Below are 27,433 nucleotides of genomic sequence, written 5' to 3' on the forward strand. Positions count from 1 at the left end.
AGCGGTAGAGTTGGCGCCTTACAGAGCTTGCAGCGCCAGAGACCCGGGATCGATCCCGACTGCAGGCGCTGTTGTACGGAGCTTGTAATATTCTACCCGTGGCCTGCATGGGTTTTCTTCGAGATCTGCTGTTTCCTCCCACACTCCAAAGACGTGCAGGTATGGACGTTAATGGTTAATTGGCTTGGTGTGTGTAAATTGTCCCTAGTGTGTGTGTGTGTGTGTGTGTAGGATAGTGTTAATGTGCGAGGTTCGCTGGTGGGTGCGGACTCAGTGGGCTGAAGGGCCTATTTCCTCGCTGTATCTCTAAACTAATCTAAAAATAAACCTGGCCAGGTGTTAAACCTGAAAAGCCTGGGAGAACATTTTGGGAACAAGATCACATCTCCTTAAGGTTTAAGGTGGTTATGAATAAAGATGAGTCTGGAGCAAGCAAAATACAATTTTACAAGACATGAGCTAACGAGAGTAAATTAAGAGCAGCTGTTATTTATTAAGTCCACATCTGACATGTGGGAGTCATTTCAAGACCAAGCGATCAGAGGTCAGGACAAACATGTTCCAGTTAGGCTGGCGAGATAAGGAAACATTAGATAACATGAGATGTTTTACATTTTTTGCAGAAAAGGAAGCATCTGTAAGGTTGTGGAAGATGAAATCAAACAAGGCTTTGAGGAACAGGAACATAAAGCAGGAATGAACTCAAGCTAGGATGAGTGATCACATGAAGGATTAGAAGATTTAGAGAGGATGCAGAAGAAATTTACCAGGACACTACCTGGATTAGACGGTATTAGATCTCAGGAAATATTAGACAAACTTGGATTGTTTTCTCGTAGCGTCAGAGATATGGAAGACCTAAGAGAAAATTATGAGGCGTAGAAAGGCTTGCATCTTTTTCCCTGGAAAAAAATGCGAAATACTACAGGAAATAGTTTAAATGTGAGAGGGGGCAAGTGTAAAGATGTGTGGGGCTCTTTTTACACAGAGAGTGGTAGGTGCCTGAAACACACAGGGATAATGGTGGAAGCAGATATAATAGTGTCGTTTAACATGATTTCAGAGAGACATGCGAATCTGCAGGGATTTGAGGGACAATGATTCTGTGCTAGTAGAAGGGATTAGTTTAATTAGGCATAATGTTTGGCACGGATATCGTGAGCTGATGGGTCTGTTCCTGTGCTGTACTGTCCTTTGTTTAATATTGGGCTCGTGTAGGATGGTGCTGTTTTGGGAGATCATCAGCAATCATGTTCAATACTGTGCTATTTCTTATTTTTTTAAGCAACTATTATCTTTCCAATAATAAGTCAAGACAATTTGATATCAAAATAAGTTTACTTATGTGAGATTTTGGAGTAAACTCTTTTTTTCTTATTAGATTGGCTTCACAAAATTTGCTTTAGACATAGCCGATTTAAATTCATTGTAAGTTCAAAACCCCTTTCACCAGATATATGAATTGGCAAATTTCTTTACAAGCAAAATTAAATCCCAACTTATCATTCAAAGCAAAAACACCACATGTTGCATATATACCTTGTAAAGAATATTTCAAAAAAAAAATGTAAACTTGAATTCTTGAGATTATCGTCATTTCTCAAATGCAGTAAAAAATGAATTAGTAAGCATTTTAATTCAGGTAAAACATCAGAAATTTAGAATGACAGAGCTACAAACTATTTTATAGTGTCTACAACAGAAAGAGCAATTTGAAATACATATCTGCATTTGTATATTCTATGCCAAGATAACAGATCTGGAAAAACCCTATTCCCACAAATTCAACGGAAGTGAAAATTAAATCCGAGTTAACTATTTAGATACATGCATTCTTTTGTAGAACAAAAACACTTTTTTTTGGTGCCATCATTTCAGACAGGCACTGCTTTATACAATGAGAAATGATTGAAATACTGCAACCAATATTCAATTTTCACATTAAAACCAGAAGTCTGCATGGGAGATGGCAATCAGCATCCAATCAATACAAATGTTGCATATAAAAAGCTAGAACTTCACAAAAGCTTTACATGGCATGATGCGAAATGCTTAACTGTACGATGAATTATCAAAAATAAAGATTAGTATCTGCATATACCAATTGCCCAGATATTAGAATAGACATCTTTGCATGTAAAAGAATGTTTATCAAATGCCTGCTATCGTAAACTGGCTTGCTTTATATTATCAATCGAGTAATTTATTAATGGTAAGCTCATTCTAAATAAAGCTAATAATAGAACATAACCAATTTAGCACCATCACATAGAATTTAGCATCATTCTTGAACGGCCCAATTAATACCAAGGGACAGTGATTGATATTGGCTCCTTTTCTCCTCCACAATTAGTGTGCATTTTAACGCTCAAGGGACCCGAGTTGGTGCATACAAGTCTTCAAAACTGTTTGTATTCTTGCAATAGATAATGTGAAAAATGTTTCATCAATTGGAAACAAAATGTCCTGCTTGTTTTATGCTGCACTAAAAGAAGGTGACTCCAATATAGTTTCCAACACTACCAGTGTCAGAAGCCAAGCAACACCGAATGGCAATGATACAGCTTCAAAAGAAATAAACACTTTTCACCAAAATTACCCTGACTTGCCTTTGCACCTTGATCAACAGGAGGCCAATGTCCTTCCAATGATACCCATGGTCACTGAGCATAGCTGCCATTATAAAAGCATGGCATCAATTAATATTGTTTAAATACAAAGGTATCTTGATAATTCTAAAATATATTTTCCTATTCCACTGATCTATTTTCAAAAGTATTATAGCTTGTCCGTTTAAAAAAAGGTTTGTTCACAGTTGTCAATCATATTCCTGTTCATTTCATCATAACCAAAATCAAAACAGAAAAATGCTCAATTGAAGCATTTACTGCCTGTAGGTGTTCCAATTGTAAAATGCTGTGACATCCATACTAGTACAGAAAGCAATCCCCATTACATGTATTGGTAAATACACAGAACGCCATAGCCAACTTTCAGACATTCAGTTAGGTGCTACATCTATTCGTATAAAAAGCATTTTTTGACATGGTATAAGGTTCTGCAACGGAGCATAACCAGTTTTAGTCATTGCCACCATGTCAAAATGTCATCTTGTTACGATCGCAGAAATTGTTATATAAAGCCACCAAATATTCTGTAGTATAATTCAGCACCTAATCTGATGGAGGTCATGCTAGAATCAACTCCAACATAATCCAGTGTTGTATAATGAGCATTCTGTAATATTTAACAAAGTTGTGCCTTCCTCTGCACCCAGTCTAAGTTGTGTTGTCTTCAAAGTCCTTCATTGCATCTCTTTGTTGCCTGCTTGAGGTGCTTTCAGATGCAGAAATCGCCTCGTTCTTTTTCGGACTGGGGGAGCTTTTATCAGTCCTCTTTTCAGCGTTTTGCTGAAACACACTAGCATCCACGAACATGTCGGGGATGTCACTACCAAAATAAATCTTGCTGTTTGTCGATATTGCTTGATATTTAACCATCTCCAGATATTCTTTAGTCAGTTTCATCTGTTAGGAATGAACAATGGGAAAATATAGAAATGCTCAATTTATATGTGAATTTGATTACGTAGAAGCATGTAATTAATGGATGGCAAGAAAGCAAGATCCTTTCCATTATTGTCTTTTCAACCATTAAATTTTTTTTTTGTATATTTGTAAAATAATACACAAATTCTAAAGTAGTGCATTTTTCCTGACATTTGCCAATAGAGGTACCTTTGACTGGATAACAAAAACATGCCAAGTATCTAACTGACTCCAAATCAAAATGTTTAGTAAAGAGATCTTCAATTTCATAATTCAGATAAGACAATGCAAATTTACCTTTGTTTGAACTTTATGCTAACGTTGTTAGTTAAACAAACTAGAAATGTATTGTAGGTTTAACCACACCTCAAGTACTACAACAGTGCAAGGCAGCAAACCACCACCACCTTCCATGGGGCGACTAGGGACAGGCAATTAAATGCTGGCTCAGTCTGCAAAGCCCATATCACTTCAATGAATATAAAAGGGGCTGGATAAGAATATTACCTTAGCTAGCTATTATTATGCACTGTGGTACAAGATATAGTAGGAAACAGCAGATCCAAATTTGTAGAATAGACTGATACACAGATGAATGGCCAAACAAAGAAGGCAATGGTGGTAACTTTAAACAGACAGGAAGGCAAAGATATTGAGCCTACAGATGATAGACAAAGGTCGGGCATGCATGTCAACAATTAAATAGGGCCAAGATACTAGGGTTTAAGGGTTTGGTGCAAGTTACTAGCTCAGCCTGATCAACATCCCAGGTTGATATGGAGACAGGTTGTGAGTACTCACCTGTTTGCTTTTCTTTGAATAGTATTACTGACATCAATGCTTTTCAATATCTTCATATAGTATAGTTTTAGTATATATCTCACTACTTTAGCACAACAGATACACATTCAAAAAGCTGAAATTATTTATAGTTTCTGACCTTGCAATGCTATTCCTTTAAATAACAAATGATTTAGATTGCATATCCATTATGCAGAGTGCCTAGCAACCAGACTTGCTTTTTCCTCGTACCAAGTTTAAATGTGGTTTACGACTGTACATAACTGCCCCAGGAATAATATACTGCTTATAAAGGAAGCCTGACATCTTTAACAAGTTAATTGTGTGCAGTTTCTGCAATGTCGCTCTAAATTTCTGTCACACTCTTCAGGTAAATTAGCAGGTGACAAAATGCAAAATGAACAATGGAACCATGTAAACACAATTTTAGCATTGCAACATTAAAATAAAATCCCGATAATCAATAAAACTGCCTTTATCTTCTCTAACCACCTGTTCTAATTGTAATAGAAACATTTATAAAATGTCCATAAAGTATAAGAGCATGCTGAGAAAGCCCCGGGATAGCATTTAAAGGTCACTGTTGAGTTCCCTGCAGCCATGGATGTAAAATCCTCACCATTATTAGCATTTATACAGCAAGACCACATTACTGTTTGTACTTTCACAATTATCCATGGACATTAGGTAATTTCATACCTGATTTGCGAGTGCTGTTTTCTCGGAAGTGTAGAAATCTGCATCTGCTTTAGCCTTCTCCCTAGCTAAATAAGCACGATCTACATGCAATACAAAATGATTAAATCCACTCGTGCTAAACATGCCATTGAGTTGTCAGTTCTCAGTACCGACACTGAAAATGATTCCTTTTAAATGAATGGAATGAATTTGAGAGGCAGATTGCAACATTCTGTCGCCACTATATACTGTATCAATGATACCACTGGGAATGAATTGATTCATTAATTCATTAAACATTGATTCACCAATGCACAACACAAATGGATTCATTTTATTCAGCTGCTTAATAACTTAAAACAGTCAGTCTCTCTTTGGGGTTTAGTTTTGAATAAGGTGCATCATGCAAAATGTATAGTTTTAGAGCTATAGGAATTATGAACATATGTCTTAAATTCATATAATTTTACGAAAAAATAACTAAGAATTAATATATTTATATTTTGCTTTCCCTTCTATCAAGTAAAATATAAATGTTGTAATTATACATTTTTGTAGAGTCATTAACCATTAATTTATTTTAAAAACAAAGCAGGGATTCAAAAATTATTTTTCAAATGAGCTGCAAAGAATTAAATGGTTGGAAGCTTATTGATAATTAGGTTTAGCTGTCATCTTCTGAGTAAAATCAATACTTCTTATATTGGGGGTAATGTAGAGAAAATGGAGATAAAGGAAATAGTCGGAGATAAAGCAGAGGCGAACTCCAACTCATTACTGAATGAAAATCTGTATCTTGAGCTGGAATAAAATCTAATGTCCCACTTTTGAGAAGGGCACTCATGCACAGGGAAGGGCTGCTGTTTTACTATGGGTGCTGAGAATCGCTAGTAAGAAGAAAAAGGAAAATACTGAGGATGTGTAGTGGAAAAATGTAATCGATGAACTGGTAAGGCAAAACAAGATGCTAATACTTGAGACATAGAATTTTTATAGACTATTGTTATTAATACTGTCCAAGGCAATGACTTTGAAAGGAACCTGGACTCTGTAAAGGAAAAATTAACTCCTTTAAGCAAAAAAATGCCTTTACTTGTGGCATCCTTGTCCTACAGAATGCTGATCCTACAGAAGTTCAGGTTCACATTTATTGTCACGTACCAATTGGTACTGTGAACTTTGAGGAACTGCAGATGCTGATTAAAACCAAAGATAGACACGAAAAACTGGAGTAACTCAGCTGGATAGGCAGCATCTCAGGGGAGAAGGAATGGGTGACGTTTCGAGTCGAGACGTCCCTAAGTCTGACGGAACCCGACCAGAAACGTCACCAATTCCTTCTCTCCTGCGATCCCGCTGAGTTACTCCAGCTTTATGTGTCTATCCACAGAATGCTTTGCCAGATCTGCCCATTGAGTAGAGTTATTTAATAGAATTTTTTAAGTTTCTATTTTGTGATTACCATTTAGAGAAATTGCTCTGGAATAACTAGTCATCAAGGGTCTGGTGCTCAAATCATCTGCTGGCACCCCTAATGGTTGTCGCTCATCTAGACAAGATACTGAAATGTGGCACTCAGGGAGGGAAGGGAGATGGAAAGGTTAATAAATATTAACTAAGATGGGTGACGTAACAATTTGTGATTCATTAATAAATGGTTGGCGATCTGGTATTATGACTCGATAAGGGTCTAACAATCTCTATATCAAACTCTGAATAGAAACTTTTAATGTTTTCAAAATGCTCACCTTCAATTTCTGAAATTGTCTTCTGCGTTTCTTTTTCCATAATCATTTGCTGGAATTGAATCTCTGCCACCTGTGCAAATTTCTCAGCCTCTGTGTACAGGGATAAAACATCTCAATTCACAACCGCGCAAAACACAAGCAGAAAAATTGAAGTTTTTCTTTAACAGGCACAAAATGGTGGAGTTAGGTAATTGGCCAGCAGCTCAGTGGGTCAGGCAGCATTTCTGGAGAACATGGACAGGCAACGTTCAGGTTTAGAACTCTTATTTCTTCTTTGTATCTTTGTGTCTACGGTTAACACTCCTACCACTTTCCTCATGGCGCTATAACATCACATAGTATGTGTTAAATGTATGCTTTAGTGTTCTTTAGTTTGTTTTATGTGGAGTGTGGGGTTTGGGGTAAACTTTTTTTAATCTCTTACTTTGACGGAGATGCGATATCTTTTCCATATCGTATCTCCGTCTGCACTGCGGCCTAACATCGAGGAGTTGGCGGCCTATGCTGGAGATCGACTTTAACTTCGGACTTTAACTTCGTGGAGCTTGCGTGCCCTGTTTAGAGACCGACTTCGGGAGCTCCAAGTTGCAGGAGTTTCGTCCGCCCCAAGGCGGGAGCTTCGATCGCCCCAACGCGGGAGCTTCGACCGGCGACTGCGGGAGATGAAATCGCCCGACTGCGGATGGTTCGACTACTCCCACCACGGGAGAATGAAAAGGGAAGATTAGACTTTATTGCCTTCCATCACAGGAATGTGGGGAATCAGCTGTGATGGATGTTTATGTTAACTTTTATGTAGGTGTGTGCTTTGTAGCTTTTTTTTTTAGTATGGCTGTATGGTAATTTGAACATCACTGTAACTTAATTGGTACACGTGACAATAAAAGACCTTTGAAATTACCTAAAAATTTCACAATTCAATAAAAGTAGCATCTCTGAAAAGGGAAACATTAGGGGCTGGACATGCTTCAATGCAATTTTGCACCTGAATCAAAGCCAAGTAAAGGCATGATTATGGTTTTCAATTGGAATTTAGATAGAATTCACTCTCACAACGTCAACCATTTTGCTGCATGAGAACTTTCTAAACCTGTATCTTTTGCATCACAAGTACTTAACAACACTGACTATATTTTTGTGAATATTTCAGGTTCACAGAATGGTGGCATAACAGGGTTTCCAGTTATTTACTGCATCACTCTGTCTGTGAGCCTTCTTTTAAAAGGAATAAATTTGACACGTCCCCAGCACATGAAAGTCTTACAATTATAAGCAGATCTTTTCAATTCTTTGTTTAGTGCAAAATATGCACTAAAAGGTTCAGAAGTCATGGGAGCAGAATTAAGGGCCTGTCCCACTTTCACGACCTAATTCACGACCTCTGCTGAGTTTGCCCTTGACCCATACTCGCAGCATGGTCGTCACGAGATCGTAGGTAGGTCGTGATGCTAGTCGTAGGTACTCGTGGCATCAAGTAGGTCGGGCGTTTTTTCAACATGATGAAAAATGTCCACGAGTAAATTAGATCGTGAATGTGGAACTGACCCTTTAGGCCATTCGACGCATCGAGTCCACTCTGCCATTCAATCATGCTGATCTGTCTTTCCCACTCAACCCCATTCTCCTGCCTTCTCCCCGAAATAAGACGAGAAATAGACTTAATGTTTGAGGTCAGAGACACACTCAGAATCTGCAGTGTTTTTGTTTTTCACTTACTGGGAAAAACATCCTGGTTCTATACAATCACTGGATCATGAGATGTCTCCCAAGTTTAACAACACATCCAAAAGATTGCACATTTAATGCAGCACTCTAAAAGTACACTATTTGTGTGCTGAAGTCTCTTGAGTGTGATGTGAACCTGCAGTAACTAACTCATCAATGTTCTACTATCTAGGCAGTAAAATGTCATGCTTTGAAATTAATTGTGTTCAATCTTCACAGATCATAACTTCAGTGCCTCAGCTTGTAATTAATTCATTTAAGGGACTGAAATAATTCACTGGAGCAAACACAGACACCAAGCACTTTTTGCTGGACTCATGTACGTGCAAAAGTAAACCAACACATCTGGGAAAGAGCCAAAGAATTCAGTCGAACTACAATTATTCATTTGTGCCTTTAGGGCATGGGAGGTCAAACAGAAATAAAACCATAAAAGGCTGGAAACAGCAACATCTGTGGACAGAGGTTGGGGTTAAAGATTCAGGTCAATTATTATTCTTTATAAGAAAAATTTGTAAAGAAGGCATATTTAAACTGGTAAGATAACCTTTAGAATGGAAAGAACATGGAATATGTGTGATAGTGCAGATACTGAGATAAGGCAGACAGCACAGACTGATGTTAACCAGCTGAGTGGATTGAAGGCTTAGCTGGGGAGGGTTAAATAGACGGAGGGGAAATAAAAAGAGAAAATAAGCCTGCTGGAACTGTGCGAAACAGAGCACAATAATTGTAGGAAATCCGGAATAAAGGAGAATGCTGGGATAGCTCAGGAAGTCCAGCGGTGTCTGTGGAGCGAGAAAAATCTAGTTACAGAGATTGAAAAGCAAAAATAAAGAGGCAAAAGCTGGAAATTTGAATCAGAAGAAGAAACCCTCAGAAGATCAAGCAGCATCTGTGGAGAGGAAAGCAGCTTCCTCTCGTTTTCTTTCTGTTTCAGCCTCTACAACCCTTTGCCTCTGTTCAGAAATGGTTAAGGCCAACCACCCTCCAGCAGGTCATTAACAGTATATTCTGTTCATCTTCTTGCTGGGATTTCCTGCTTCGACATCACCGTGGGTGGCGCAGCGGTAGAGTTGCTGTCCTACAGCTCTTGCAGCGCCGGAGACCCGGGTTTGATCCCCACTATGGGTGCTGTCTGTACGGAGTTTGTACGTTCTCCCCGTGACCGTGTGGGTTTTCTCCGAGATCTTCGGTTTCCTCCCACACTCCAAAGCCATACAGGTTCAAGATTCAAGATTCAAGAGAGTTTATTGTCATGTGTCCCAGATAGGACAATGAAATTCTTGCTTTGCTTCAGCACAACAGAATATAGAAGGCATGAATACAGAACAGACCAGTGTGTCCATATACCATTATATAAATATATACACACATGAATAAATAAAACAGATAAAGGTGCAAAGGTTAATTGGCTTGGTAAAGGTTTGCAGGTTAATTGGCTTGGTAAATGTTTAAAAAAATTGTCCCGAGAGTGTGTACGTTAGTGCTAATATGCGGGGAACGCTGTTCGGCGTGGACCCGGTGGGCCGAAGGGCCTGTTTAGCTCTGTATCTCTCTACTAAACTGAACTAAACATCTGGCCAGAACGGAAGGATACTGAGACGCAGACGCGTTGCTGTTCCTCAAGTTTATACTCAGCTTTGTTGAAACAGTGTGACTGATGCCTTTCACTTAACTAATAGCTTTGCCACGTCACAAAGAAACTTTAAAGACAGCACATTTCCCTTTGCTCTAATCTTTCTGTCCATCTCGGGAGACAAATTAACCACAGTCCTTGCTCAGCAGCATTAATTGCTGGGCCACACACTGCCGTTCCTTTCTGGATGGTGCAGTTCCCAGGGATTGTAGAAAAATATACCACACTGCATCGTGCAGTGTCAGCAACTTTAGGAAATGTCTGCAAAATAGTTAAAGTTAAATTCTGAATACGTACCAATAATAGCTCGTTTTCTTTCTGTCTCAGCCTCTTGCTCTACAACCTTTTGCCTCTGTGCAGAAATCAGCAACTTTGTCTTCTCTCCCTCCCTAAAATAAAAACAAATTGTAAGGTAGAGAGAAAAAAAAGACATCCACCAGTAAACGACAATGTTTGTTGTAATAATTACCTTGCATGTGGCAACAATTTAAATGTGGACAATATCTGTACTCTAGACAGACAACAGGTCCAAAATGACAGACAATGACCCCTCATATTAACAGACCTCTTTATAACATTATTTCATGGAATGACCATTAGGTGGATGGAGTGAATTGTGTTTTTGACACATTTTAGCTTAGTTTAGTTTAGAGATACACTCTGGCCAAATCCGTGCCAACCAACGATCACCCATACACTAGTTCTACCCCACACAATGAATTGTCTCTAGTGTGTAAGATAGAACTAGTGTATGGGTGATCGCTGGTCGGTAGTTCTATCTTACACACCAGTGCCAATTGACAGTGTTTGGATAGAACTAGCCCAGTGGTTCTATCTTCCCTCCCACATTGCAAAGACATTGAGACAGTGTAGGTTTCCCCTGGGCACCATGGCCGCACCGCCCCCTCTCCCCCCCCCCCCCCCCCGCAAAGATGTGCAGGCCTGTAGTACAAATGGCTTCTACGAAATGTGTGAACCGCCACCCCACAGCTCCAGAGACTTTGTGACCGGCTTCCCCGCCAGGGAACCCCGACACACCAGCTCCACCCCACACACCACTGTGTGTAGGATAGAACCGGTGCACCGGAGCAGCTGGAGGAAACCAGGCCACAGGGAGCACCCGAGGCCAGGATCGAACTCAGGCTCCGGCGTCAAGAAGCAGCGGCTACAACAGCGACACACACAACCCACAGGAGCCAACATGCATGTCTCTGCATCGCTGGAGGAAACCGGAGCACCCGGATGAAACACACACTGCCACAGAGAGCATCCGAGGTTAGGATCGAACTTGGGTCTCTGGTCCTGGAAGGTAGCAACTCTACTGCAGCGCCACTATGCCATCCCAAAGTATTGTGTATTTGTTGTCCCTTACTGTTTATTGTGTAGAGTATATTTATTGGCTGCTTTTCCACATATTAACCCCGTATTTGGTTATAGCGGACAATCGGTAATAACAGACAACCCAGTGGGGTATGTGTATCAGCACACACATTTTACTCTCTGTCAAGAGATTAAGTGGAATGAAATGATTTGTTTTATATTTAATCTGCACATTTTCAAAACCTGCAACATTTCGCTGACAGAATTTCTTAGAAGTGATAAACAACCAGATTAAATATAACTAATTACATTATTGGTGAAAGATGATCTTATCTGTAGTCTACTTGTAATAGGTGCAGTCAGTAAATTTTACTTAACCCAAATAGCAGCAGTTGCAGTTTCTCCTGAGCTATTTAATTAAAATGTGGTGCAAGCTATTGCCAAAAAGTGTGAAGATTGAAGTGAAAAAGATTCTGTAACAATAATTGGATGGAAAGTTTTAAGTTGAGCTCGAAGACGACAAGATCTTCAAAACATTTCAATCTGTTGCAGGGAGCACATTCATTTCGCCATTAATAAATGACAAGGCGTTGGGATTTCTAATCTAAAATAGTCAAATTCTGCTGAATAAAATTTGAGACACAGATGCCAATTAATATTTGACAACTACAGGTGGTAATATACCAATTTGCAAAGCAAAAAACTTACATGAGTTCAAAATTCCTTCTAATTGCCTCCGGTATTTTAGGTTTAGTAACTCGAACTGCCTGTTGACGCAATGACAAGGAAGTTAAATTTAAGAGATTTGCATATAGTTCAAATAGAATCTAAAATTCCCCAAGACTTTGCTTTGCTCAAAGTGTAAATCTCTGCAAAAGTTGTCTTACATAAAACACTAAGTAAGTAAATTATATTTATATAGCACGTTTAAATCAACTCGCGTTGAAACCAAAGTGCTTTACATAAAAGAAATAATTAAGTTTCCGTATATCCATAGAAAAAATTAAAAATAAGAAAAAATGACACAACGCATTATAGAATTCAACATGAACGTCCCCCCACAACAGAATCACAACTAGTCATTTAGTTGCACGACTCAATATATTTTACCTACTTTACTGCTCTGCCCCCCCCCCCCTCCAATCTTCACTCCAATATTTAGCTATAAACTGTGGAAACAAGAACCATCAAGTTCAACTGGATTTTATTTGTAGTACAGGAATAGAAAAGTCTAATTAAGAAATTTGCTTTGCTTAATAAAAATGAATGGATGCTACACAGTTTACCAGTATATGCAAAATGCACATCAATACATCAAGAAATGGAATGTCAAAGGTTTATCATTTACCTGTATTCTAAGACCAGGTGCCATAACAATCAAGTCTTTTTGTAAAGCCAACTTCAGGTTTTCATCGATTTGATCTGAAGCACAGCAAACCCAAATTTATGACGGGCAATATTAGAATATGTCAAACTGCACTATAATAAACATTACACATACAAGTTTTATTTGCCAACATCTCAAATAAACGTGGTATATTTAATTCTAAAATTTAGGACGTCACATAATTCGATATTCCAATTTTTTCTTTTAAATAACCTATCAAACTGATTCTTTACCTGGCAAGAGAAATTGACAAATTTTTTTCATTGGCAGTTTATATTATTTCAGTTGACTGAAAATTTTTGGTTTGTCAACATTTCTTTTTAAACCAAGCGAGCATGTATGTCATGTCATCACCAACAGTATAAGAAGCTTAGGCAAACCTCACCAAAGTATTCGATGTAAACTTCCTGTAGGGTGTGCACACTGCAAAACTGGTTCAGTTCATGATGAATTTTGTTGAAAATCAAAGCCCTGTCATAATCAGCCGTGTAGTTCTTTGCAATATCATACACTGAGGAAAAAAAATAGACAATTTCACATGTGGCCAGCATGTCCTGATTTTGCATCCAGATTATTAGTGTTAACGTTCTTCATTTTCATGTGTTTTATGGTATTTCTGAATGTTTCTAAATACAGTAAAATTCACAATAATCTGGAACACTTGGGACCTTGGACATGCAAGATTGGCAGACTTTCTGGATTATTGAATTCTATTAAACTCATTTGGACTCACTTCAAGTGCATTTGGACAAGTACTTGGCCGGTATAACTCAGCAGGTTAGGCAGCATTCCTGGAGAAAATGGGTAGATCATGTTTCGGGTTGAGACCCTTCTTCAGACTTCCTTAGTTCAAGCAATGTAGACAACACAATATCAGGGACACCATAAAAAGGGGCACTGGGTGAAAAGGGGACAAGTGAATTGCTGCTCCACTTGGAAGGAGCTTTTAAGGACCTAGAGAGTGGCAGGAGCCAAATAGTAAGTATTTCATCTTTTGTGGGGCATGAAGGGGATTTGGATGAAGCATCTTGATTGCGTGAACCAGTTGGGCCGAAGGGCCCGTTTCCGTGATGTACGTCTCTGTCATTAATATAATTTGGGATCAGGTACTAATCTATGTGCCGCCCCGCTATTTACCATGATAACTTGAAGAAAAGATCGTTAATAGGTTATTCCTTACCTTTCAGATATTAATCGTACATATTCTTTTCTTCCGTAATAGTTCACTAAAAAACTAAATTATGATGCCACAGATACCATTTGTTAAAAATTGCAGCAAATCCCAATTACTTTGAGACAAAGCTGCATGAAAATATGGAATGTTGGATCTAACAATGAATCTGCCTGAACTACTGAGGAGATGACCAAAGTAGTCCACTTTGTGTGGATAAAAGAAAAAATGATTTTCTAGGCAAACGACTCCGAAAGAGAAACCACTGATTGAAGTTTAAACTCATAAAATTGTTGTCCCGGTTAGGAAACTGTATGACCAGAAAGTGTCGGGGAGTAAAGATAACAAATACACAAGCCATATTAAATTGCTGCTACTGTTGTCTAAATTAATAACTTGGAAGGTGGGACTGAAAGCCTTATATAAGAATATGCCAATGAAAGTAAGACATGTTAAAATAGGAAATGGGGAACACTTTACAGATTGGCAAAAATAATAAAAAGAGAAGGTCCAAAAAGAAGTTGGGACTCGCATAAATAATTAAAATAGCATGAACATACAGAAAATGATCAAAAGGGCCCATGCAATGCTGTAATTATCACATGATCAGATTACAGGATGACAAAAGGCAAGGTCCTGCTTATCTTGGAGTTCCACGAGTCATTCTGAGCAACACACCTTAGAAAGGAAATATGGAATGGAATACTTTATTGTCACATGTGAAATTCTTTGCTTGCATACCCAAGGTATACAAATACCAGCTTTAGAGTAGGTGCAGTGTAAATATAACCTAATTCAACAGACTCCAAGCTTAAATTATAAGGCGACAAAAAAAGGGCTGAAGTCTGTAATGTAGAAGGTGAAGGAACATTTTAATAGCAACTTGGTTGTATTGTAGACAAAGATAAACTATTTCTGCTGGTTAGAGTGTCCAGGACTAAGGGTGGATTAAGTTGAAGTTTTATTTTTACAAACAGTAATTGATGCACGGTTAAAAGTTAACTTTATGTCCGAGATTGATAGATTCTTGACTAACATTAAAAGATGTGGGGAAAAGGCAGGAATATAGAGTTATATCTGCCTTAATCTCCCTGATTGGTAGGTCAGGCATACGGGGTCAAATGGCCCACCTGATAATATCTTCCTGTGTTTTATGCAGTTCAAAATATTACTAGCTACATTTAGCAGGGCTCGAAATTATTGGTTGCCCGGGTGCCAACGGCCACCTAAAGTCCCGCCGGGCAACCTAAAAGCCGTGCCATTTTGCCCGGCTTGGCAAGCACCCGAGACACCTGCCATTCAACTCTGAACGGGCCCCCCTCTCTATCTCTCCCTGTCACTCTCCGTCTCCGCTCGCCATCCGTGTCCGGGCCTCCAGGCTCCGCTCTATGATTTTTGGCTGGGTCTCGGGTCTCCGCTCTACAGCCGCTCCTTATCCGCTGGCACAGCCAGCCGCATTGCTCATCCTCCCCCTGCACATGCGCACAACCACAGCCAGCACAACATTGGCCGCCCTGCCCATGCGCACTGCCACGGCAACTGGTCGGCGCCGGGCACTTTCTCCCTCCCTTTGCATTGTGGGAGATCTGGCTGCCTCGTCGCAACCGCTGAAAAAACAACGCAGAACCACTCCCTGGAGCTGGAGTAACTCCCTGGAGTAACTCTTGCTTCAGAAGTTAATTTCTTAAGCAGCAAGATGAAACAGGAAGTCGGGCTGATTTTAGTATTTTACAAAGCAAATCCGTACATCCGTATTCTGATCGCATTTCCGTACAAAATACGGAAAATCCGTACTACTTGGCAGCTCTGCTAATTAATCAATTGCTTGACTTCAAACTGGATGCAATTTAAATGGCTTAGCCTAAAATTTTTCCAATGGATGTGAATGAAATGCCTCGATCAACTGGTAACAAGCTGACAGAGACTTACGTGCTTGAACAAGTTATAGAAATGCAACAAAACCACCAAAATCAGTAAATGGTTGAACCTTGTAGGTGTGGCATGAGGTCAATGCGCATATGGTAAAAATACACACCAGAAAAGAAACTTGAAGCTCGGAGGCTAAATACAGGGAGTCACAAGTTATATCATCTTGCTGATTTCTTCTTGGAAAAGCGCTTGGACAAAAATCTGCAGACCAACGATTAATACAATACAGTAGTTTAACTATGTACCATTCCTTTTGCAAAGTGACATTTCATGGCAACCTTCGCTTAAATCCAAAATACAGTTCAAAGGCACAAATGTTAGTAGTCTTATTAAAAGTAAGGATTTTGGGAAAGGAAAAAAAAAACAGCTGTATAAATATCACATCACTAATGGAGTAGCAGTGAGAAGAAATTTGCTGATTGAAATAAGAAACCAGTGCTGCACTCAAATTAAATAGAGGCAAGAATTTTGATGGGGACAATCTTTCACTTAACGGGCTGTCATGGCAATCATTGTATGCCATGCATTAAATATTTTGTATGGTTAAAATTACAAGCACTGTACGTCCTATATTGTCAGTGCTTCAAAAGCTTCAAGAACTAAGTCAGATAAGAAGTTAGTAACTTCCAAAACATGCAGTTTGCTACCATTTCAAGTCAGGGAATAATTAAAATGTTCTCTTTCTCTCAAGAAACCTTTTGAGATGAGGACAGATATATTGTATTCATCACTTCAATCTATAGCTGCACCCCTTTTCATATTTTGTCTTTCATTATTATTTTAAAAGAGCATTAACAATACAAAATGAAGCACTTTCATATTTTGTATGAACATCTCAGAAATCAGATTCAGGATGTGTATCCGTGTGTTTAACTCCACCTTAGAAAAACATTCATTTCAAAACCTCACCATTCTTCTGCAAAACGAGGACAGCATCAACAATCTAAAACTACCATTGCATGTCACAAAATAAATGATTAAATAGACATGTTATGCAGAGTTCTCAATATTAAAATCAAACTTCAATTTCATATAAATATTCATGATTGAAATATCAGGATTTTTCTGAATTGCACCAAGTTGTACCAAGTTCAGTAAAAAGTAACCAAAATTGTGAATTAACCATTGTGACTGAAATGTCAAAAACCATAAGGCTCACCAAATGCTGACCTGCACTTGGAGCAAGGCTGTTCACCACTTCTATTCTGTCGAAATAGATCATGACCCCACCGCTGTAGAAGGTAAAAGTAAATTGTTTAGTAATACAATATATGACAGACATAAAAATAACTCAGCTATTAAAAGTACTTCGATTATGTACTAGTTGAACAAAAGCTAGAACACCTTTATGAAAGATGCAACAAAATAAAGAACAACGGGGCATTTCCTACCATCTAATCCAGTTTTACCCAGTTGCTAAATCATCTAGACAAGGTTGTGTGTACATGGATGGTTATACTAGAAAATAACCACATAAACTGTGTTTTTTTTTTTAAACACTCCACTAGTTAGGCAGCATATGTGAAAAGAGAAACAGAATAAACTCTTTCATCAGACTGGGAAGAGAGAAAATGACTTAATTTTAAATTGCAGAGGTGGGAGTGAGATAACTAGACCAAAAGGAATATCTGTGATAGGGTAAAACTAGGATTGCCATCCCCACTCTCTCTTCAGTAGGGCCCAACCATATCTCCCACCCACGCCCCGATAACTTTGCTTCTCCAGTTCTGACAAAGTGTCTCAAACATGAAAAACTGTTTATCGTTCCACAGATTCTATCTATCCCTCAGAGTGTTTCCAGTATTTTGTTTTTACTATTAAGCAATTCACAAATGTATCCAGTTCTCACGCAAAAGGCAAAGCGGCACAGCCCAATGAGAAGCTCAGCGATGCATACTTTTAAAATATATAATTGCATGCCTTGGTTGGTATGTGCACGTTTTATTTTAATATAACAAGAAAATTCTTACAACTTCAGTCAAACGCAAATGGGAAATATTAACAAGATTATCAAGTAATATAACTAATTAAAAAGTTTGCTGAAACAATATAACTACATTTAAGTTGTTTCTTTCCCATAACTTTCTAAAAAGGAACGATATTGTCATAAAAGGGATTAAACAACATAAAGCAAATGTTCACACACCTTGTTCCGCAGGGAACATTTTTCACTTCATCTGTTTGTAGAGTTGTCTGTAACAGAGAAGTTAAAGTGTGTTTGAAATGAAATAAAACATAAGCATGGTAAAGGCAAGATTATATACAGCAATGAGGGCAAAACATTGTATTTGTACTATACATCCTTCTATGGATTCAATCACCAATACCTGCCCTTTGTTCCTGATGTATTTGTTTTTAATAAGCAGTAGAGTTTCAATAGAATCAAGAGATTGTTTTTCATTTGTCCAAAGAGCATGGATATACCTGCACTCGGGTATAAATTAGATCAAATATCCTACTTTCCCCCCCCTTCCCATCCCTATAACTAAAATGTAACCTTCCTGGATAAAATAGCAGCTTTCACTCATCTCTGAAGGCAGATTTTAATTTAAACAACTGCACTAAATAACTAGTGTGAACAGAATTAATTAATAAAATACAATCTCAAAAGTCAGATTCAAATTTCATTCAAATTAAATTCCACCATTCTTAAAAATGCATATCACTGAAGTATTTTATAAATTAGTCATATTCAAGATTTCTTCATGTGGCTGTGTGTTCGGATATTGTGGCCAAGAGCACAAACAGGCTTGTATATGAATACTTATCCCACTTGCTGAGCACATTCACCAGACCTGTGAATGACAGCCTCTTGGCTCAAGAGCTAACACTAAACAAAAAGTCGGTGTCACAGCTGAGCAACGGCAGCACAATTCTCATCCTCATCTTGACCATCGGCAATTAGCTTTAAGGCCTTCTTTTGCAATTCCTTTCTTCGCTGGGTCCTCACCTTCTAAAGACCTTGTCAACTATCCTTTCAACATACTCTTGACACTTCTTTTTATTTCCCTCAGTGACCACTTGCTACCGATTGCAGTTAAGTGCTGCAAGCTATACCATGGAGCATTCTTGAAGGATAAACATTTATTCTTGCATCCTTGGCAACAAAAACATGGAGCACTGAGAAACAATTAGTTTCAATACCTCTCTGGTACATTCAATCTCTGCCCTTGTACATCATTTAGTGTGATAGCTCCTTTACTGATGCTTGCCATGTCATCAGTCTGTGGTGCATCACAATATTCATACTGGTCTGTCCTTTTCAACTGACTTGTATATTGTGGCATTCAAGAATCCTGGTCCTGAATGAACACTGTGTAAATAGGTTACATTGAAGCTCAGAACAGGGGGATGAGATGTTAGGTCACTCATGAAATGTTCAAGATGTGGAAGAGTTTCCCAGTTTTTTTTAGAAACATAGAAAATTAGGTACAGAAGTAGGTTATTTGGCCCTTCGAGCCAGCACCGCCATTCAACAAGATAATGGCTGATCATCTAAGGGCTTCTAAACTAATTGATGTTCACCACACAGGATAACTTAACAGAAAATTAAAACGCATTGCAGTTTCACATTCAATACAAATATTTAAATTATATTTATTTCAAAACATTAATCCGTCATCTAGTCTTCATCTACCTGGAAGTGTAAAAAAAAAATGCTAACCTGAACGGATCTGAAAGATGTAATGAATGGCACCATAATGTGGTACCCAGGGGAACTCAGAGAGACCAATAACGCACCACCTCTAGAGAAAAGAAAAAATATTGAATATGTTGACATCTCTACAAAAACTAAGACATGACTGCTCAAAATGAGGGTAGCTGTAAAATAACAACTTCTGTATATATGATTTATGTACATAGCTTAGAACAGGTACTCAACTGAATTTCAATTAAGCATATCAGCCCTTAAGGTTGAAGGATCTTTGCTGACGTTTATGCTCTGCACAAGCATCCTTTGCCATCAATATATTTTAATACTATCATCTATATCAATCTCATGCAAAGCAATAAAATGGTACATTTTGTCCTTGGCTTGTGTTTGGAAGCTATTTTTTCAAAAGATATATATCAGTAATTATAGTTGAAGTATTAGTGTCAGAGACTTTCTACAGTAAAATGCACAACATTGAGGATGATCTTAGCCAACCCACAACTAGCTCCCACCACCCATAGTGCAAAGGTTGCCATCAATTATTCAAAGCTCGTTCCAGAAAACAACATGACAAAGAGTTGTTCACATGCACAGGAAACGTTTAGTGGGATATGGACCAAATGTGGAGAAATGGAACGAGATGAGATGAGGCATCTTGGTCGGCATGGACAGCTTGGGTTGAAGGGCCTGTTTCCATGTTGTGTGACTAGTTATGGCTTCAGTTATACTTTGATGTCCACAATATTTAGCTAATAAAATTTATACAATGAAAGGTTAAGAAAAGTTAATTTCCTTCTCCAAAACCCTCTATTAACTTGCTCATTTAGATTTTTTCCTCTCTAAATTGCTTTCATCTTTTTCTTCTGATACTTCTCTCTTTTTCACTCATTTCCTTTTTGCTTTCTCTCACTGCTATTATTTTGCTCTCAAACTCCATTTTCCTTTAGTGTATTTTTTCATTTCCCATTGTATTTTCATTTCCAAACTCACTTTTTCCACTTCTATCAGTTTCCAGGAACAGATCTTGGTTTCTCAAACCATCCTCAATAAGGAACCTGATTCGTGAGCTGTAGCATCATTTAAATTTTGACTGTTGTCTGGGTGGGATAGCCCTGCAACCACCTCCCTGGATATGGTGACACAAGGAACTGCAGGTGCTGGAATCTTGCATAGAACACAAAAGTGCTGAAGTAACTCAGCAGGTTAGCGTTTCTGGAGAACATGAATAGGTGACGTTTCAGGTCAGGATCCTTCTTCAGTCTGAATGTTGCTTGACCCACTGAGTTACTCCAGCACGTCATGTTCTCCCTTAATATGGTGGTGGGTTCAAGCCACTACTTAGATGAACAAAAAACAAACCCAGAAATAAAATCTGTGCTATGGCAACTCCTGTTAAAACAAAAATCATCATCATGAAATATCTGTGAATTTCATAATAATCCTTAATAGTTATTAAATATCAGGAGTTATGCACATATGAAATTTTGCAACTTTATTTTACTTTATTTAGTTTTAGAGATACAGCGTGGAAACAGGCCCTTCGGCCCACCAAGTCCACACCGACCAGTAATCCCCGCGCATTAGCACTATCCTACACACACTAGGGACTATTCACACTTATACCAAGCCAATTAAACTACAAACCTGTACGCCTTTGGAGTGTGGGAGGAAACCGAAGATCTCGGAGAAAACCCACACGGTCACGGAGAGACTCCGTACAGACAGCACCCGTAGTCGGGGTCGAACCCGGGTCTCTGGCGCTGCAAGCGCTGAAAGGCAGCAACTCTACCGCTGCGCCACCGTGCCACCCTAATGTAATTAAGCCAAATTTTGTTCACCCTCCGATAAAGCACCTTGGGATATCTTGCTGCACTATCAAGTACTTTAAATATATAAATTCGTTTTGAACACTTTGCATGGACTTTGATTGAACAGATCAGGAAATGAACTGAATCACACAAAATTGTAGCTCAAAATATACTGAAAAACAAGCCCCCGTGCTACCATCCAATCATTTTTGTGTGATCTTCTAATATCTTCAAATACCAGCTCAAAAATAAATGAGACTGTAGGCTACAAGGCCATGCAAGTTGCAAGTGATTTGTCAAATATGTCTTATCACTGCTGGCATCAACAACCGTCTGCAAGGTATAACATCCAAACCTCTATTGCAGCAAAGATCGACAGTTAATAAACCAGACACATTATTCAAAGGTAAGGAACTGCCATTGAAAAAAAAGGGGAAGCAAGTGGCAGAAAGGGAAGTCAAAGCAAAACAATGTGCTGTGTTCCTCAGGGTACAATTCATTCACCATATTTTTTCCAGATACACTTTATTCTGAATAATACATTGCAATTTAAAAAAAAAATCCTGAACACAAGTGGTAATGATTTATGGCTTAATACATTACTCATGTGGAGTGAATGCAATCTTGTGAAAGGGGAAACTTAAAACAGTCAGGCATAACAATTTCCAACGATAACAAGAAGCCACTTGGGAAGGAAATGTGCCACTGCAGCATACGGTATTTAACTAGAACCAAACACAAGATTCACTCCTGACACAAAAAAACAAAGAAAACAAATAGTTCATGCTACTTGTGCTGATAACTGGGAAGATGCAGCTTTGACATATTTTAACAAATTAACCCATTTGTAAACAAAAGTAACTGAAGACTAAGGTACATTAACTAACAAGGGTGTCATAGTTGTCCAACAAGTGGATTAGGGGAGAGTTCTGCGGCATGAAGTAGTGCTCTAGGAGAATAATGGACTTCAAAATTTACCGCTTCATGTTTGATTGGATGATGCTCAGTTACAACTGGCTAATTTAAAGGATAACCTAATGTCCAGTGCTGAGAAATTGGGTGTTATTCTTCTTTTGGAACTATCTATGTGAAATGGCAAGTTGTTTTGTTATGTCATACAGTCATAGAGTGACACAGCATGGAAACAGGCCCTTCAGTCCAACTTGCCCACACCGGCCAACATGTCCCAGCTGCACTAGTCCCACCTGCCTGTGCTCGGCCCATATCCCTCCAAACCTGTCCCAGACTACTCAACCTCTCCCTATAGCTCAGACTCTCGAGTCATGGCAACATCCCCGTGAATCTTCTCTGTACCCTTTCCAGCTTGACCCTTATATCTTTCCTATAACATGGTGCCCAGAATTGAACACAATACTCCAAATATGGTCTCACCAACGCCTTATAAAAGGTCAATACGGATAGAAACAATATGTCAACAAATTGGAGTTTCCGTCAATTGGCCTCAGGAGTATGTCAAATTTTGTAATAGTGGAATAAAAACATTTGATTTGGAAGGTTGTCCAAAAATGTGTGCAATCCCTAAAAGCAAGCAATGTTGCAGTAGGAAGAGTGTACAAGAACAATTAATTCGGTATGAAACAATATACAGACACTATATATTTTTTAAAGAGCAGTTTCACGCTACAAAATATCTGAGCATGTTATATTGCTGTTACAAATGGAACTTTAAAAGAAATGGTTATCATTGCAAGGCCATAAGTCCAATTACAAATTCCTAAGTCAATCAGAGGTTGCAGGTTCTCAGAAATCTGCAACTGGTCGGAACTTTATTAATTCCTGCTCTGAGTTATGAGAAAGCAAAATAATGAGTTTTTTTGAAAAGAAAATTGGTTTCACAAGATTTACTACCTGTAGTAAATGCCAAGGTGCCCCTCTTCAATCTTGTGTATGGAAGAGTAAAGGAAGAAAGACACGGCTGCAGTTATTGCGACCACAATTGCTCCAACATGAGTCATGGTCATGCTGCCTTACCTGCAAGAGTGGGATGCAAACAGCAGAGTAAATGTCAATATCAGATTAGAAAGACGGCTTTGAAAAACATTTTGACAACTATAATTTACATTTATCAAATGTAAATGATCAGCATTTGCATAAAAGGTGAAACAATAGTACATCCTAACTAGTAAAGTCTTTTGAAATCTCAATTTCATAATGTTGCGATCATTTATGCAGGATTTAACATTAGTGAAATCCACATCTATATGAATGGAAATTACATGCACACACAACCTCGTTAACAAGATAAATTAAGTCTGAATTTTACACTCGATCATTCAGGAACATGCCATTAAAATTAAACATTCCCAGTTCCAACTAATGAACAAGTTTTGAACTTTCTTCAATCTTTGTTCAACTGCAGCTTTTGCAGCATTGTTGAAATCACCCTACAAAAAGCCATTGGCAAGTAATATTTCCACATTGTCTTAACAGGCCCGATCAAGTTTCAGCAACCCAATGCCTGTGTTAGCAGGTAAATTACATGTAGCCTATTTTAAAACAAACTTCCTGGTTTCTCAGGTTTCTTTAAACACAAAAGAAAATTACTCGCGGCCAAGCTTGTGGACGGTGTGGGACAATGATTCCCTTCCATTAAGAATCACTCACCATTTACAAAAATGCAAACCAGAGCACCACTGACAAATGGTTTTGGTTTCTTATATATCATTAACCAACACGCTTATCTACTGAAAACCCTTGTAATAAAGGTCAAAGTGCCAGACACATTTTTAACCGCCTGCCAGCAGAACAAGAACATACTCAGCATCAAGACTAGTTTTTGATCATATTCAATAAAACTAAATTTCACACCAAACTAAATAAGTGTACATTTTACCATATAATGCTCCATCTGCAATCACCTTACCTGCTTGCTTAATGTGTTCAGATCCCCTTTCAGATTCATGCCTTGCTATCTACAGTTCACTTCCCCTTGGCTTTGTTCCTCTAGTGAATCTGCATGGGTGTACACTTCTAAAGTACTTATAAATTGAATTTGCCTGTCTCGCCCATCCGAAAATAAATACTATGACCCAATTAATGTGGCACATCTTCCCCTTGAAGTAATAATTCTAAAGTAAATAAATACTTACAGATTACACTCAGATATTTTAGGTCCTAAAACTTTAATATGGAATCAGTCCTGTGTCTTGCCGCAGCAATTCATAACCTTTGTCCTGTATTGCTGTTGTGGGTTGTCACAAGTGGGTTTTCATTCGTAAGTTAACATTCAAATCTGAATAGAATATGAGGAAAACATTATAAGCGAAATTAAAACGACTCGACCTCCATATGACGTGATCATTTGTAAGAGGATATGGTCTGCAAAATATTGTTGAGAAACTCTTCAAATAAACCCGTACCTCTATCTATTACAGGATGAAATAAATGGACACATCCATTTTAATCAAATAGTGAAGCATTAAAGCACAATAACAGAAGAAAATAGAAGCAGCAGTAGGTCATCAGGACCCGCAAGCCAGCTCCACCATTTAATATGATCATGGCCAATTTAATCTGGACTCAATTCCTCTTTCATGCCATTTCTCTATATCCCTCTACTCCTCCATCACCACCACTCTAAGTATTTCTAATGATTTAGCTTCCGCCACCAGCCAGAGCAGTGAATTCCAGAAATGCATCACCCTCTGCGAAAACGATCCTTGTACCTCAGTTTTAAACGTGACTACGTACCGTTACCTTGTAGTTATGTCCCCTTGTATGAGACTTTCTCACAACATCTCAAGAGTCAAGTCAAGATAGTTTATTGTCATGTGTCCCAGATAGGACAATGAAATTCCTGCTTGCTGCAGCACAACAGAATATTGTTCTATTGTTCTGAATATTATCTATTCCGTGTGGTCCCTTTGGTGTCTTACTTATTTGGGCAAGGTCACTTCTCATTCTGCTAAACTCCAAGGACTCAAATGTAGTTTAGTTTAGTTTAGAGATACAGCATGGAAACAGGCCCTTCGGCCCACTGGGTCCATGCCGACCAGCGATCCCCACACATAAACATCATCCTACACCCACTAGGGACAATTTTTACATTTACCAAGTCAATTAACCTTCAAACCTGTACGTCTTTGGAATGTGGGAGGAAACCGAAGATCTCAGCGAAAGCCCACATAGGTCACGGGGAGAACGTACAAATGCAGTACAGTCAAAAACTAGTACTAACAGGAGGCAAAGTATGTAAAAACTGAACTGATATTGAAGTATTTTTTCTGATTGGATAGATGAATGAATGAATAAGTTGATTGGCCAAGGCCAAGGAATTTGCCTTGGTGCTCCGCCCACAAGTGACAACATGACATACAGTGACAGTTAGGAATGCCACATAAAACATTAAACATTAATAATAAAACATTATCGATTAAACTTGTGAATTAAATAAAATACCAGAGCAAAAAGTGGCTACAGATTTTTGGTTATTGAGTAGAGCTACTACTCGTGGAAAAAGATGGCTGTAAGATTAATTCAAGTCAATGGAAAAGGTCGCTCAGAACAGGCCCTTTGGGCCACAATGTCTGTGCTGGATATGCTGCCAAGATAAACTAATCTCACCTGCCTGCAAGTAATCCATAACCCACCATTTCCTGCAGATCTATGTGGCTATCTAAAATCCTCTTAAATATCACTCTCATCTCTGCCTCCACCACTACCCTCACCAACACATTCCACTCTCTATGTATAAAACTTGCCCCGCATATCCTTTATGCATTGCCCCTCTAACCTTAAAGTTATGCCCTCCTTTTACACCCTGGGAAAAAGGGTCTGATTGCCTCATAATTTTACATACTTCTCTCAGGTCCCTCCTCAGATTCTGATGCGCCAGAGAAAACAATTCAGGTTTGCACGATCGCTCCTCATAACTAATACCCTATAATCCTGGCAGCATAATCCAGGTAATCTTCTTCTGCACCCTCTTCAAAGCCTTCACATCATTCCTGTAATGGGGCAACTAGAACTGCATACAATATTCCACATGTGGCATAACCTAATTCCTATAAAGCTGCAACATGACATTCTTACTCTTATGCTCAATGCATACCTTACACCTTCTTTACCACTCTATGTTGCCACATACACTGAGCTGTGGACTTGGACATCAAGATCCCTCTATACATCAATGCTGTTAAGGATCTTGCCATTAACTGTGTACTACAGTATAAGTAAATATGTTCCTTGGAAATAGTACCTGTTGCAATCTTCTCTCATCGGCTTCCACAGTATGTAAACTAAAACAAGGCGTTTCAAATATATTTACCATGTTTTTAAGTTACATGCTGAGTGGATACCATTATTTTCAGTTTTTCACAGTTGCTTGGCTTTACTCTCAATCTCCATTCTATAATTACACTACATAACCTGAAAACCAAGACTATTTTCTTTTGTGATCAATTTGATTTATTTTGTCACATTTCAAATTACATTTCATGCTCAAAGTACTACTAAATGGTCGAATCACTGCTTTAGACTTTGGAGATACAGCGTGGAAACATGCCCACCGAGTCCGCACCGACCAGTGATCACCCTGCACTATCCTGCACACTTAAGGACAATTTTACAATTTACAGATGCCAATTAACCTTCAAACCTGTATATCTTTGGAGTATGGGAGGAGCACCCAGAGGAAACCCACGCAGTCACAGGGAGAATGTACAAACTCCACACAGACAGCACCAGTAGTCAGGATTGAACCCAGGTCTCTGGGACTGTGAGGCAGCAAAGCTACTTTCTGAATGTGACAAACAAAAATATTCTCATATACCCTCTCAAAAGAGGACGTAGCACTGCACCTAATCACCTGCACTGCACCAGTTCAATATTCGCAGATGTACAGGGCCACAATTTCTGCAATTTCCTCACCATACGACACTCCCTCACCCCCCACACTTCCACATTGAAATGGTGTTCAATCACTTCATTCAGAATGATATCAATATTATTCCATGCAGCTTAATTTCAGGAGAGTAACACACAACTCTTCTCAATATGATGTTA

The 27,433-nt window shown here is 38.6% G+C and overlaps 1 protein-coding gene across 4 annotated transcripts in view; it reads right to left on the reverse strand.

Annotated features, from left to right (window-relative positions):
• Positions 1–1,319: 1,319 nt before the first annotated feature.
• LOC116966512 (erlin-1-like) overlaps positions 1,320–27,433 on the reverse strand; it is a 29,435-nt gene continuing 3,321 nt past the window's right edge. Inside the window, exons 2-13 of one of the 4 annotated variants that reach the window (XM_033012836.1) lie at positions 24,520–24,662; positions 23,279–23,401; positions 19,611–19,692; positions 18,093–18,139; positions 17,117–17,178; positions 13,232–13,357; positions 12,808–12,881; positions 12,168–12,226; positions 10,437–10,528; positions 6,776–6,865; positions 5,049–5,128; positions 1,320–3,527 (exon numbers count right to left, since the gene is read on the reverse strand). In XM_033012836.1, the coding sequence (XP_032868727.1) occupies positions 3,279–3,527; positions 5,049–5,128; positions 6,776–6,865; positions 10,437–10,528; positions 12,168–12,226; positions 12,808–12,881; positions 13,232–13,357; positions 17,117–17,178; positions 18,093–18,139; positions 19,611–19,692; positions 23,279–23,391 (1,074 nt within the window). In that variant the 5' untranslated portion in view covers positions 23,392–23,401; positions 24,520–24,662 and the 3' untranslated portion in view covers positions 1,320–3,278. Of the gene's footprint in view, positions 3,528–5,048; positions 5,129–6,775; positions 6,866–10,436; positions 10,529–12,167; positions 12,227–12,807; positions 12,882–13,231; positions 13,358–17,116; positions 17,179–18,092; positions 18,140–19,610; positions 19,693–23,278; positions 23,402–24,293; positions 24,364–24,519; positions 24,663–27,433 lie in introns of those variants that run through there. The other 3 variants (XM_033012838.1, XM_033012834.1, XM_033012837.1) reach the window with 3 other exon arrangements.

This window comes from Amblyraja radiata, chromosome 37 (assembly GCF_010909765.2).
Source record: "Amblyraja radiata isolate CabotCenter1 chromosome 37, sAmbRad1.1.pri, whole genome shotgun sequence".
NCBI classification, from domain to species: Eukaryota; Metazoa; Chordata; class Chondrichthyes; order Rajiformes; family Rajidae; genus Amblyraja; species Amblyraja radiata.